At 43.3% G+C, this 13,979-nt stretch overlaps 1 protein-coding gene across 8 annotated transcripts in view; it reads right to left on the bottom strand.

Annotated features, from left to right (window-relative positions):
• The window catches only part of SZT2 (SZT2 subunit of KICSTOR complex), a 414,375-nt gene that overhangs the window by 17,027 nt on the left and 383,369 nt on the right, over positions 1-13,979 (bottom strand). For 6 of the 8 annotated variants that reach the window (XM_068239443.1, XM_068239449.1, XM_068239445.1 and 3 more), the window contains 2 exons: positions 9,768-9,827; positions 3,103-3,500 (listed from right to left, as the gene is read on the bottom strand). In XM_068239443.1, coding sequence (XP_068095544.1) covers positions 3,103-3,500; positions 9,768-9,827 — 458 coding nt within the window. The remainder of the gene's footprint in view (positions 1-3,102; positions 3,501-9,767; positions 9,828-13,979) is intronic. The other 2 variants (XM_068239448.1, XM_068239450.1) reach the window with 1 other exon arrangement.

Raw genomic sequence — 13,979 nt, 5'->3', positions numbered from 1 at the left:
CGGTGTTTTCCCTCCAAGATTTTTTTCCCCGCAAATGTTTTATGAATAGAGCCCTTACTGTACAAGATGTCTCTGTCAACTTTCAAAACTTTAAGTTTCTTCTTCAGGCATGTTTCAGAACTGTATCAGAACCATACAAAGTACTGTCACATACACAGGATTTATATATGATTTTGACAATCATATATGACAAAATCATATATAAATCCTGTGTATGTGACAGCTATTTGTATGGTTCTGATCCAGTTCTGAAACATGCCTGAAGAATAAACTTAAAGTTTTGAAAGCTTGCAAAGGAATCTTGTACAGTTAGTCATTAAAGGTCTCACCTAAACAACTTTTGTTGTTATGTCTTCGGATTCTCTCCATGACTAATACTGGACCACACGCATCTGTAAAGTTTGTATCACTGGTCATGTGACTGGGTCTCCATCCATCAGGAAAACAGGTGATGAAGGCCATTCATTGTTATTGGTCTGCCTCATAACTATGAGACTTGTTTGAAAATGGAATGGGGAATATTGATTTTTCTGCCATGCACCACTTCATATTGATCAAGTCTGATGTAATATCGGCTGAACATCGCTACTTCTAGCTTTGTACTGACATACACAGCCATGCAGCTGATGCTCATGTTTGAATCATAAAAAGTGGCCTACTCAATCACATGATCAAATGTTTCAAATTACATTTTGATCAAAAACTGAGAAGGTGTTTAATAGATTTTCATTTGATTAATATTTTTATCCAGTTGAACTTTCACTCTATTAAAAACATTTGATAGTGTATGGCAGGCTTTAGGCTATTTCGTAGAAGTCGTGTTATTTAGGTATGACTGCCACTTAAAGAGAATCTGTATTGTTAAAATCGCACAAAAGTAAACATATCAGTGCGTTAGGGGACATCTCCTATTACCCTCTGTCACAATTTCGCCGCTCCCCGCCGCATTAAGTGGTTAAAAACAGTTTTAAAAAGTTTGTTTATAAACAAACAAAATGGCCACCAAAACAGGAAGTAGGTTGATGTACAGTATGTCCACACATAGAAAATACATCCATACACAAGCAGGCTGTATACACCCTTCCTTTTGAATCTCAAGAGATCATTTGTGTGTTTCTTTCCTCCTGCAGCTATCTTCCACTGAAGTGTCAGGCTGTTTCTTCCTGCAGAGTGCAGACAGCTCTGCCTATATGTAATTCCTCAGTATGTGAAAGCCCAGCCAGCTCAGAGGAGGATTTATCCAGCTTGTAAAAGATAAGAGAGAAGAGAGAAGCTGCCCTAATCTAAATAGAGAGGGTCCTGGAGGGGGGAGATGCATCACAGAACCACAACACTGAAGAACTTGGCAGCCTTCCAGACACAGGCTGACAAGTCTGACAAGAGAGAGATAAGTTGATTTATTACAGAGATGGTGATAGTAGAACGTGCTGCAGTAAGCCAGAACACATTAGAATAGCTTTTGGAACTTGTAGGATGATAAAAAACAGGATGCAATTTTTGTTACGGAGTCTCTTTAAGGAATATTCAGCATTTAGTTTTCTGCGATACTTTCTATTATGGCTGAGTTTTCAGGAAATAACCCCCCTGTCCAACTGCAGTCCTCAAGGGCTATAGTCATGTCAGTGTTTAGGATGGACTGAGAACGGTGTTCTACTTGATGAACCACACCTTTCCTTATTCAGCCCCATCAATTAATTTGAGCTGTGTCAAACATGTGTGAGGACCTCGGGCGTCGCCGGTGAGCTGAATGACAGCTCACCTTGCTGCCACTCAAATCCCCGGCGGCGTTAAAGTGAACCTTAGGTGAGAAGTGTCTCAGGTTCATACTTACATAGGGCTCCATTAAGCCCTCTTGTCCCTTGCTTTCTCTGTGGGTGTATCCTGTCACTCGCAACGCTGCCCAAAAGCCTGGCCTAGTCAGATTTTGTGGCGCATGCGCGGCCCAGCCAGGCGCCCCCGTCCTTAGTATAAATGCTCCCAGATCGAGCCAGACCGAGCATGCGCGATGAAGTTCAACTTAGCCAGGCTTTCCAGCTGAATTGCAAGTGACAGGAGCCACCTGCAGAGACAGTGAGGGACGAGCAGCCTTAAAGCGGATCCGAGATGAAAAACTAACTATAACAAGTAACTTGTCTATATATCTTATCTAAAGTTTAGATCAAATCTAGCTGCACACAGCTTTAATAGAAAATTGTTTCTTCCTTTGATACAATGACAGCAGCCATGTTGTTTGAAAACATTACACAGAGACAGGCTTATCTGTATCTTGAGCACTCAGCCTGTGAAAAATATCTAATCCTCCCTCCTCCCCTCTGCCTCTAAAATCAATGGCTAGTAACACCTCCTCCTCCTCCTGCCCAGACTGAGCTCCCATGAGCCCTTGCTACTGCCAAGGCTCTCTGAAAACCTGTGGGCGTAGTTTGTTTAGTTTATAGGGAATTAGAGTATAAAAACAAAAAAGTATTTGGCTTGAGGAATGCCCTATAAACAATAGGAAAGGAACACAATTATGCAATGAGTAAAAGTTCACTTCGAATCCACTTTAAGGGGGCTTAAAGAAACCCCAGGTAAGCATGGTACCTGATACGCTTCTCGTCTCAGTTACACTTTAAATACTATTCCCCCTTCACTCGGAGGGAGGTGTAATTTGTGGTCTTGCAATTGCCGGATCCCTGAATTACTCTTGGGTGGGGTGCCCCAGCATAGCACTAGTGCTATGACGGCACCCAGCTTTGGCACTAGGTGACCTTGGCCCCTTGGTGACTGTAGGTAGGACCAGGGCTGTGGAGTTGGTGCAAAAATCATCCGACTCCGACTCCTCCGTTTATGAAACCACCGACTACCCAAAATTGCTTCAACTCCTCGACTCCTATGCCGTAGTCTAATTTTTACAAAGGCTATGGATTTGGTTCAAAAATCATCCAACTCCTCCGGCTACTCCGACTCCACAGCCCTGGGTAGGACAGCCCTGCTAGATTCACAAACACAGTAAATTATGCATGCTCTGATTTCACAGACAATGCAGAGAATGCTGCTGAGATTAAAAATCCTACTTAGTTTTCCCGCATCCCACCCTACACCCTGAAACAAAAGTTGTCTTACCTATTCCAGATGGACACCAGCCCATATTCATTTTGCTCTGCGCTGGTACTTTTTTTCCCATTACTTCCTAATGTGGAAGGACGAACCATTCTCAGTGGTTTCATAAGGTAGGTGCTTGCATGATCGGCAATGTAGTTATACAGCTGATGTGCGGCGATGATCTCTGTAGGAACAGACAACATGCCCTGGTGCACGTGGTTCCGTCCATACTTCGGGATATCGGGATGCTGGGAGATGAAGAGCTGGAGGAAGGTGGTGAGATCATAGCCCTGACGTAGAGACATGTTAGAACCCAGTAGATACTGATGCACAACCCGCAGATGGAAGTCGTAGCTGAAGGAATGAACGTGCATGAGGTCCCGCACCTTGTCACATTCCTCAGTGAAGAGCATTGACAACTGTGGAGAGAGAAGGGGAGGAAAAAAATCCCTTCATTTATGCCAAGAACATAACTGAATGGAACCGTGGAAGACCTTTGCTTTGCCAGTTTATGGACATTTCCTGAATCCAAAAACACCAGGCACAGGAATTGCCATGAAAAAAAATGTGACCACTGCCAGGTTCTCCTCTTCAGCCCCGGTGACTGCACTGTCTGGGAACCTGGCAGTCTGGGACTTGTCTGCTCTGACAGTGATTTTCAGTGGGTTAAAAGTTTGGATTCAGATCCTCATAAACACCCAGTTGATTTAGATTTGTGACAGGGGTACTTTAAAGGAGAATTCCGTGAAGTTTTATTGGACTGAACATTGAACAAAAACTATGTTTACAGCACTTAAAAACTTTAGAAACAAAATATTTTTTTTTAAATTATTAGCTTCAAAAGTTTGTACTATTCCCCAAACTGTAGGTCTAGTCAACTCTCATAAACCTCTGCTGGTTGCTATGAAAGCTTCTCCAGTGCTTGATTGACAGTTTTGGAAACAAGGTCTTTGAAGACTTTATCCAACCCGCTATGGCTGTGTGCTATTATAAATGGAAATGCTAAAGTGAGGATTGTCTTAGAAAATGAACTCTCCCTTTAATCTATAATTACAGTGACTTGCATGCTAAGTGATCATGGAGTCATACGATGAGATGAGGAGATGTGATAAGATCATTCTCCTGGTGCCAAAGTTGTGTGCTGCATACAGTCCTGGAGACAGCTGCATGCATGGAAACATATCCGATTATTAGATGATAACTGTGTCTGAGGCCCTATTTATAAAGCACACTTTGGCCTCGATTCATAAAAGTGCTGTCGGTAAGGTAAAGTCGAGCGGGGAAAGACCGCTGTCAGTATTTCAGCCTTCTGGGTGGTCATTTATAAAAATGTTTCTTTTTGTTATAGGAGTGCGGAGATATTCCGCAGTAGGCTGGCGTTAGGCTGTCGGTAAGCATGCGGAAACAGGAGAAGCAGGCGGAGTCCCTCTGTGCGGTGTTCTCTCTGCTGCTGCTTGGGAGGTTTGTCCCATTCACTGCAATGTATTCCGCACGCTTCTCGCCACATCAGAGGTAGCGGTATTCCCCGTCTGCATACCGCTTCCTCTAATCTTTATGAATTGACATTTGTTACTTTTCTTAAGATAATCACCGCGCAAGGCGGTGATTTATTACTCTGCTCGCGAATGTCGGCTTTTTGTGCGGAAAAAGCCTTTATGAATACAAATTTTGCTATGTGGTCGGTAAAGTGAGCTGTTTTCAGCATTTCCGCATGCGGGAATGCTTTATGAATCGAGGCCTATAAGTGAGAGGAATATGGAAGCTGACATATTTATTTCCTTTTAAGCAATACCAGTTGCCTGGCTGTCCTGCTGCCTCTAATACTTTTAGCCATAGACCCTGAACAAGCATGCAGCAGATCAGGTGTTTCTGACATTATTGTAAGATCTGACAAGATTAGCTGCGTGCTTGTTTCTGAGGTGATTCAGACACTACTGCAGCCAAAAAGACCAGCAGGGTTGCCAGGCAACTGCTATTGTTTAAAAGGAAATAAATATGGCAACCTCCATATACTTCGGGCTCCAGGTTCCCTTTAATGAGTTGCGTTGAGTTGCATTGCATCCCATTTGCCACTCAACGCAAGTGTAAATAGGGCCTCAATGTCACACGTGCTGTCAGAACCTTTATTCACTTCAACACAGAAGGGTGTGTGCATCAAGCACCAAGTGAAACCTGATATTTTTAGCCTTCATTCGCTGCCTAGGGACTGGAAGGGTTTGAATATATTCTACAAGAGAAATAACAGGTCTGGCTGATTTTAGGAACCTTTCAAATTGAAGGCAGAAAAGATATTTCACTTTGAAGTGCAGTAACTGACAGGGCTGTGGAGTCGGAGCAATTTTGGGTACCCGGGGTCGGAGTTGGAGTGAGTGATTTCATCAACTGAGGAGTCAGAGTCAGAAGTCGGATGATTTGTGTACAAAATCCACAGCCCTGGTAAGTATTAGACGGGCCTGTTCAGACTGTCAGCGTATGAAGAATGCGTATAAAATCAAAGAAACGCAAGTTCAAAAACGCATATGTTTTTCTTGCGTTCGAATGCGTTTTCTATTGCGTTTTGCACACACACGTGACCCGGGGAAAAAAAAAGAATTATGGGAACCGCAGAGGGAAACGTACGCTAAAAACGCAATAATACGCGTTTTTGATACGCTCCATAGACTTTCATTGCGTCCGTTTCTATGCGTGACGCACAGAACTGCGTGCAGCAATGCGGATAAGAAACGTATGCGTCTCATACGCATACATGTGAACTAGCCCATTCAAAACCATTACGAGCCGTTTCTATGCGTATTTGCTACCCGTACGCGTTCCCTGAAAACGCCTAGGAACGCGCATAGTATGAACAGGCCCAAAGGAGTCGGAGTCATTTTGGGTACCCACAGTCGGTGGTTTCATAAACTGAGGAGTCTGAAGATTTTTGTACAGACTCCCCAGCCCTGGTAACTGAAGCCATTTGGGAGGTAACACAAGCACTGAAAGGAATGGACTTTTTTGCCCAAAGGGGCTCAGACTCCATGAGTCTTATTAGTAACAAAATGTACCGGCATTTTAACTTTACTGCATAAGCGTAACGCTTTTAAATAAATTCAGTTACCTAGTGTGGCTTCTTTTTTTGGAGGCAAGTCCTACTTTTGAGTTTTTATTTATAAATGTTTCCTGCCTTGCAGCATTATCTTTGAATGCCCTACTTATGGTGGGAGACTAGGCTCAGTTTTAATATTGCTTTAACTTTTCCCTTATGGCGCTGTGAGCCGCCCAACCTGAAGAACTTATGCCTTTCAGTATTTAGGAGTGCAACAATCCTACGAAGAGTTCTCACAGTTCCAAGTGGCGATGGGCATATATTCTCCACTTTCCCTGTGGTTGATTACCTTTCATATACCCCTTGTTTATGAGTACTGATATTCTCTCTATATAACCAACGAACAATCCACAAGATATGCCATATTTGTGTGGAAGGTGGCTTATTTCCTGGTGTACACTAGAATATATCAAGTTGGTACTGTGACAAAACTGACATAGGTGGCTTCTAAAGCTGGGTGTCACAGCTATGTGCCAGCTTAGTGGGAATACCAAACAGATTGAGTTTGTCCGGTAAAGTGTATTGGATACACTGCAGCAGGCAGCTGCTCAGGTACCCCCTGGCATCTATAGTTGTGTAGCCAGCTAGCACGAGGAAGAACTAGTCAGACTAGATAGCGTAGTGGTTGAAAAAAGGTGCAGTGCATAAGCATTAACCAAAAAAGGCCTCCACCAATAGTCAGCATAAGAGGCATATTTACAGAGGTGGCATTGGGGCAATGCTTAGCAGCATCCTTGGTTTTCTCTATACAAATATATACAGTGGCTTGCAAAAGTATTCGGTCCCTTGAAGTTTTCCACATTTTGTCACATTACTGCCACAAACATGAATCAATTTTATTGGAATTCCACGTGAAAGACCAATACAAAGTGGTGTACACGTTAGAAGTGGAACGAAAATCATACATGATTCCAAACATTTTTTACAAATCAATAACTGCAAAGTGGGGTGTGTGTAATTATTCAGCCCCCTGAGTCAATACTTTGTAGAACCACCTTTTGCTGCAATTACAGCTGCCAGTCTTTTAGGGTATGTCTCTAGCAGCTTTGCACATCTAGAGACTGAAATCCTTGCCCATTCTTCTTTGCAAAACAGCTCCAGCTCAGTCAGACCAGATGGACAGCGTTTGTGAACAGCAGTTTTCAGATCTTGCCACAGATTCTCGATTGGATTTAGATCTGGACTTTGACTAGGCCATTTTAACACATGGATATAATTTGTTTTAAACCATTCCATTGTTGCCCTGGCTTTATGTTTAGTTTCGTTGTCCTGCTGGAAGGTGAACCTCCGCCCCAGTCTCAAGTCTTTTGCAGACTCCAAGAGGTTTTCTTCCAAGATTGCCCTGTATTTGGCTCCATCCATCTTCTCATCAACTTTGACCAGCTTCCCTGTCCCTGCTGAAGAGAAGCACCCCCAGAGCATGATGCTGCCACCACGATATTTGACAGTGGGGATGGCGTGTTCTGAGTGATATGCAGTGTTAGTTGTCTGCCACACATACGGTAGCATTTTGCATTTTGGCCAAAAAGTTCCATTTTGGTGTCATCCGACCAGAGCACCTTCTTCCACATGTTTGCTGTGTCCCCCACATGGCTTGTGGCAAACTGCAAACGGGACTTCTTATGCTTTTCTGTTAACAATGGCTTTCTTCTTGTCACTCTTCCATAAGAGCCAACTTTGTGCAGTGCACGACTAATAGTTGTCCTATGGACAGATTCCCCCACCTGAGCTGTAGATCTCTGCAGCTCGTCCAGAGTCACCATGGGCCTCTTGACTGCATTTCTGATCAGCGCTCTCCTTGTTCTGCCTGTGAGTTTAGGTGGACGGCCTTGTCTTGGTAGGTTTACAGTTGTGCCATACTCCTTCCATTTCTGAATGATCGCTTGAACAGTGCTCCGTGGGATGTTCAAGGCTTTGGAAATCTTTTTGTAGCCTAAGCCTGTTTAAATTTCTCAATAACTTTATCCCTGACCTGTCTGGTGTATTCTTTGGACTTCATGGTGTTGTTGCTCCCAAGATTCTCGACTTAGACAACCCCTGAGGCTGTCACAGAGCAGCTCTATTTGTACTGACATTAGATTACACACAGGTGCACTCTATTTAGTCATTAGCACTCATCAGGCAATGTCTATGGGCAACTGACTGCATTTAGACCAAAGGGAGCTGAATAATTATGCACACCCCACTTTGCAGTTATTAATTTGTAAAAAATGTTTGGAATCATGTACGATTTTCATTCCACTTCTCACGTGTACACCACTTTGTATTGGTCTTTCACGTGGAATTCCAATAAAATTGATTCAAGCTTGTGGCAGTAATGTGACGAACTGTGGAAAACTTCAAGGGGGCCGAATACTTTTGCAAGCCACTGTATATATACATATCTCCCAACTTTTATTTGGGAGATATGTATAGGCTGACCTATTACGATACTCCATTCTTACAGACCACACTTCACCTCAACTTGGACACAACCAATTCAACCGTCGAGACTAAATATTTGAAGGGTGCACCCCCTCCCCGAGGGCGGATTTTCGTGTTTGCCATAGGCCCCCTTTTCCCTAGATACGCCTCTGGTCAGCATAGCTGTCTAGCACAGCATCGGGGTGCTCCATTCGGAGCATGTAGATCCCCTCTGTATACTGTAGCTATTCAACCACCTTGAACATATTAGACTATATTGCCTTTTGATGTTCCTTGAGCTTTTTGTTTGCTTTCTAAAATAAACATTTGGGGGATACCTTTATTGAACACAACACAGAGTTCTCCTTTAAGCAACCATGTCCGCTTACAAATCCAGTGAGCCTGGATGTTTATTGTAACTGGTGCAAAGCTGCTAAAACATGAGAAAGCAGTTACTGAATTGAGTCAGTGACATTCTACTCAACCAAGACTAAGTATGAGACCAACAGCACAAGTATACAATACTTAGTGTGATATATAATATTTGCCAGAACTAAACCAAGTGCAAAACATAAACCAGGCCGTAAGCCAAAGCCACCAGCAGGCATTCCGTTCTCCTGACCCTTTTCACCAAGCGGCAACGATTCTTGTTCTCGATATTTCACCAATTATCGTGTGTGACAATATCCACCATTCTCCCATCACCTGCATACAACACGCCAAAGCCCAACACCAACATGGGAAGCTAATAACCAAACGAGGGTCATCAATGCAGCTCAGCAGCGCCATCTACTCCCCCCCCCCCCCCCCCCCCCCCACATTAGGAGGGGAAAAGACGGCGCTGATGCAGGGAATCTGGTTTATGAAGCCGCCTGAGGTTCCTCACTGAGTCATAAACAGAATAGTTAATGTGACATTGCAGAAAGAATCAGAGACAGTGACAGGGCTGACACGCTCATGAAAGGAGACAAGAGAAAGGAGTGACAGCAGGTACTGCACATAATACAGGATTATGAGAGGCGCTGGCGCATAGTTTACAGATTAAAAAAAGTGTGGTATGTGAAGAGATGACACATCATTGTTCAGCCACACACAGACACCAAACGCAGGGACTTATTCCATTAACAAGAAGGAGGACAGTAAACATGGACACCAGGAGTGCGGACACCAGTGCAGAAAAGAGGATATAGGGACATACCGCAGACTCGGAGGCTCTTTCAGGGCTATTCCTGCATTGAGCTCGGACGGAAAGCACACCCTGATAAAAGAGGACATGACACTTGTACACAACAGGAACTGAACACACAGACAAAGATGGCCGCACCACTGGCAATCCTGTAATGCAGACTCTCTCTCTTTATACATTAAACATACTTTTATACTTATTGTCACAGAAATCTCTAGAAGTAGCACCTGATCAATAATACAAATGTATTGCTTTGTTGATTTTTCTCCTATAAGGAGATATGAATAGACAGTGAAGGCTTATTGCTTGCAAATACGCAAAAAAAGCCTTCTTTACTCACCCTGGCCTAAGTACACAGTACATGAACATTATTTCCCCTGACACAAAGTTCATGTAGAATCTCTGATTCTACTCTCTGATCCTTAATCTGCCCTGAAATTCCTTCAGCAACAACACAACAGCCAGTTCTTGGTTAAGTAACTTTTCAGGACATTTTGGGGTTTCTTTAAGCAAAAGTGGAGAGGTCACTTAGAACAATCCAATCAAGTTTCATCTATTATGTAAAATAAGGAGCCCGATTGGCTTTTCTGTGAAACTGCACTTTTGCTTAATGACCAATTACTCTCTTTGTGTAATCAATAAGTTAACAGGCTGTACTGAGCGTACGGTTAATGGACACCTGAAGTGAGAAGAATATGGAGGCTCCCGTGTTTATTTCCTTTTAAACAATCCCAGTTGTCTAGCATCCTGCTGATCTTTCATGCATCAGTAATGTCTACATTACACACCTGAAATAAGCAGGTGGCTAATACAGTCAAACATCTGATTAGCATGCTTGATCAGGGTTTATGGCTAAAAGTATAAAGGTGCGTACACACGCACTATGGAAGCCAACGATGGGTCCGCCCGACCCTCCTGCTGGGTGGACTTTCAGCAGACAGTAGTGCATGTGTACGCATTGTCGGCGGACTGATAAGGCTGTTCCTGAACGATCCGCTGAGCACACGCACTACTGTCTGCTGAAAGTCCGCCCCGCAGGAGGGTCTGGCGGACCCGTCGTTGGCTTCCGTAGTGCGCGTGTACGCACCTTTAGAGGCAGAGGAGCAGCATGACAGCCAGGCAATGTGCATTGTTTATAATTATGTAAATATGGCAGCCTCCATATCCACACAAAAACCCTCACGGGTGGCCTACGCTTCAAAATTGGCACCACTCAAAAAAGGGGAGAGGCTCAGGTAACACTATCCACAGTACATCACAAGCAAAACAACCATTACCTCTTCATGTGCATATCAAAATTCCTTTAATGTTAACATACAAAAATCCCAGCATAACGTCATGCATCACCCATCCCTGTAAAACCTTTAAAAACACACTGGTTCAGCATGTAGAGCGCTCATTAACATCAATAAGTTAACAATTTCCCCACTGTCAAGGTGATGGTTATCATCACCTTGACAGTGGGGAAATTGTTAACTTATTGATGAATTCAAAAGGAATTTTGATATGCACATGAAGAGGTAATGTTTTTTTTGCTTGTGATGTCCATATCCGTCTTACTTCAGGTATCCTTTAAGGTGCATACACAGCCACAATTTCCTCTCAATTTGTTCCAAACTGTGCTCAAACTTGATCCTGTAGTTAACACTGCGGGCCCCAAATGCTGTAAATGTTCTGTACCTATGAAGAAGGGATGAGGAATGATGGATCGGCTTTCACAGGAGAGGTAAGAAAGGGAACAATAGACTCAGCCATCGCTTCGACATGCCAGATCATTAAGTGACCTCAGAGGGGACACGGACACGCTACAATCTCCCTGGCTGGATGCCTTGGCCAAGAACAGTGTAGCGTAGGGGAGAGGCTTTAGTACAGTGTTAGCTAGTAGCAAGAAAAAGAGTACAATAAGGCCATGTGCTGTAACTCTTTGTAAACAATAAAACTTTGTTGCCTTTCTTACATCTCCATCAAGGGTCAACGCAAAGCTGGCCATACATTCATCGAGTTATGGGAAATTGATGTTTCTTCAGAAATTTGCAATGTCGATCTAATATCAATCGGTTTGCACTTCGATCACTCTTGTTTCGGAATGATAGCAAAGCTCATGTTCACTTAACAGAACATCAGCCGATTCCAGAACAACTGACCCACATTTTTAAACATTACCAATTAAGGGGTTTTCTATCAAAAACTGAACCGAAAGTTTGAGTGTACATATAAATGGATAAGTATATGGCCAGCTTAAATGACACATAACTTTGCCAAGATTATACTAGTCAAGACTTCCCTTTCTTTTGCCTGTTGGTGTGTTTGCTGTCTGATACCCCATTACAGAGCATCTCTTTACTTCCTGTGACAAGAAGTTAGGATCTCCAGCGGCAACAATAAACAGTAAAAACAAAAAAGCCAAACTTATCTGTACTCTATTCTACCCACACCTACTATAAAACCTTTCAGCTGGAATTCTACTTTAAAAGGAACCACAGGTGAGAGGCCTAAGGAAGCTGCCATATTTATTTAAACAATACCAGTTGCCTGGCAGTCCTGCTGGTCTTTCTAGTCTGTAGAGTCTAAATCACACACTTGAAACAAGCATGCTACTAATCTTGTCAGATTTGTCAGTAACATGTGATCTGCATGCTTGTTCAGGGTCTATGGCTTGAAGTATTAGAGGCAAAGGAGGATCAGCAGGACAGCCAGGCAATGTGCATTATTTAAAAGGAAAAAAAACTTAAAATGTCAGCCTCCATATCCCTCTCACCTCAAATTCCTTTTAAGGCTGTCTGACATGGAGAGCAGTAACTGCGTACAGCCACTGTCTAGGGACTTGCAAAAAGCTGATAAACAGTAGAAATAATGGGACAGGTGCATCTCTAGCCATAGTGGTGGTGACATGATCCCTTGGAGCAAACCGCTAACTACCACTTATCAGAGGGAGATGCTGCAACTGTACTACGTGGTTTGCACAGCAACTTATGCTTGCAGCTGCATTGATGGTTGATCCACCCCAGGGGAATCTTAATGGGAAGTAAGTTCAAGTACTTCCGGACACTTGTATGGGGTGGGAAGTAGGCTATGAGACGGGCGACAGCATTCTGCTTTATTGCACACTACATGAATGTTGTGTCCAATAGAATACAGCTTGGTGGGCGGAGTTTAGTTCTAGATGACAGAAGCCCCCTTCCCCTTCAGAAAAAAAGGACGGTAACTGGAATAGACAGTTGGCTGCTGTTTGTGCAGAAAGGCGATTTGAAATGTAGAGAGAATGGAGAAAGGAATACGGGGTGAATGGAGAGGGGTCACTAGACACTCTGGAACTGTATGGCGGGGGTAATAGATACCAGGAAGGTGTATAATGGAGGGAGGAGGGCACTAGACAACGGAGAACTGTATAGGGGGGGGGAGGGGGCCACCAGACACTAGGGAACTGTAAAGGGGAGGAAGGAGGGTAATCAGACACCAGGAAACTGTATAAGGAAGGGAGGCAGCCACTAGACACCAGGGAACTGTATAGGGGAGGAAGGAGGGCAATCAGACACCAGGAAACTGTATAAGGGAGGGAGAACGCCTCCTCTTAGGTAAGTATGTAACTTCTTTTTTTTAGGTGGTTACAGTTGTCCCACAGCAATTTGGTATTCGGCTCCCTGCACACTGCAAATCCGATTTGCGATTCCGATTTTCCCTGAATTCTATCAACAGAAAAACGCAGCATGCAGTAACGATGAAAAATCGGAAATCAGAATCGCACATGAAAAAAATGATTAAAAATCAGAATTGCATGCAGCGTGCAGGGGGCGTCAGGCTCTGCAAATCTAATTTGTGATTCCAATATGCGATTCCGATTTTACCTGAATGTTATCAACAGAAAAACGCAGGAAAAAAAAACACAGCATGCAGTAACGATTAAAAATCAGAATCGCATGTAAAAAACAATTAAAAATCGGAATTGCATGCAGTGTGCAGGGGGCCTTATATTTGGTTTAGGGTACAATAAAATACATGTGTGTGCCCAGCATTACTGTAGCCTGTCCTTTCAAAAAAGACTAAACATGTTGCTGAGAATGTAGATCATCCAATCACTAGAAATTAGTGACATCAGTGAGAAGGCAATCTATCCACTAAACAGAGATTAGTGGCATCACTGAGATGCTAGCGTGAAATCATTGCATCCATTTATTTATTCATTCACTTTCCAATCATTCAAATACAGTGACATCACTGAGAAAA

The sequence above is a fragment of the Hyperolius riggenbachi genome, chromosome 6, assembly GCF_040937935.1.
Source record: "Hyperolius riggenbachi isolate aHypRig1 chromosome 6, aHypRig1.pri, whole genome shotgun sequence".
Classification (NCBI taxonomy): domain Eukaryota; kingdom Metazoa; phylum Chordata; class Amphibia; order Anura; family Hyperoliidae; genus Hyperolius; species Hyperolius riggenbachi.
The sequence above is the reverse complement of the archived record's forward strand: the minus strand, read 5'-3'. Positions and strand labels throughout refer to the sequence as shown.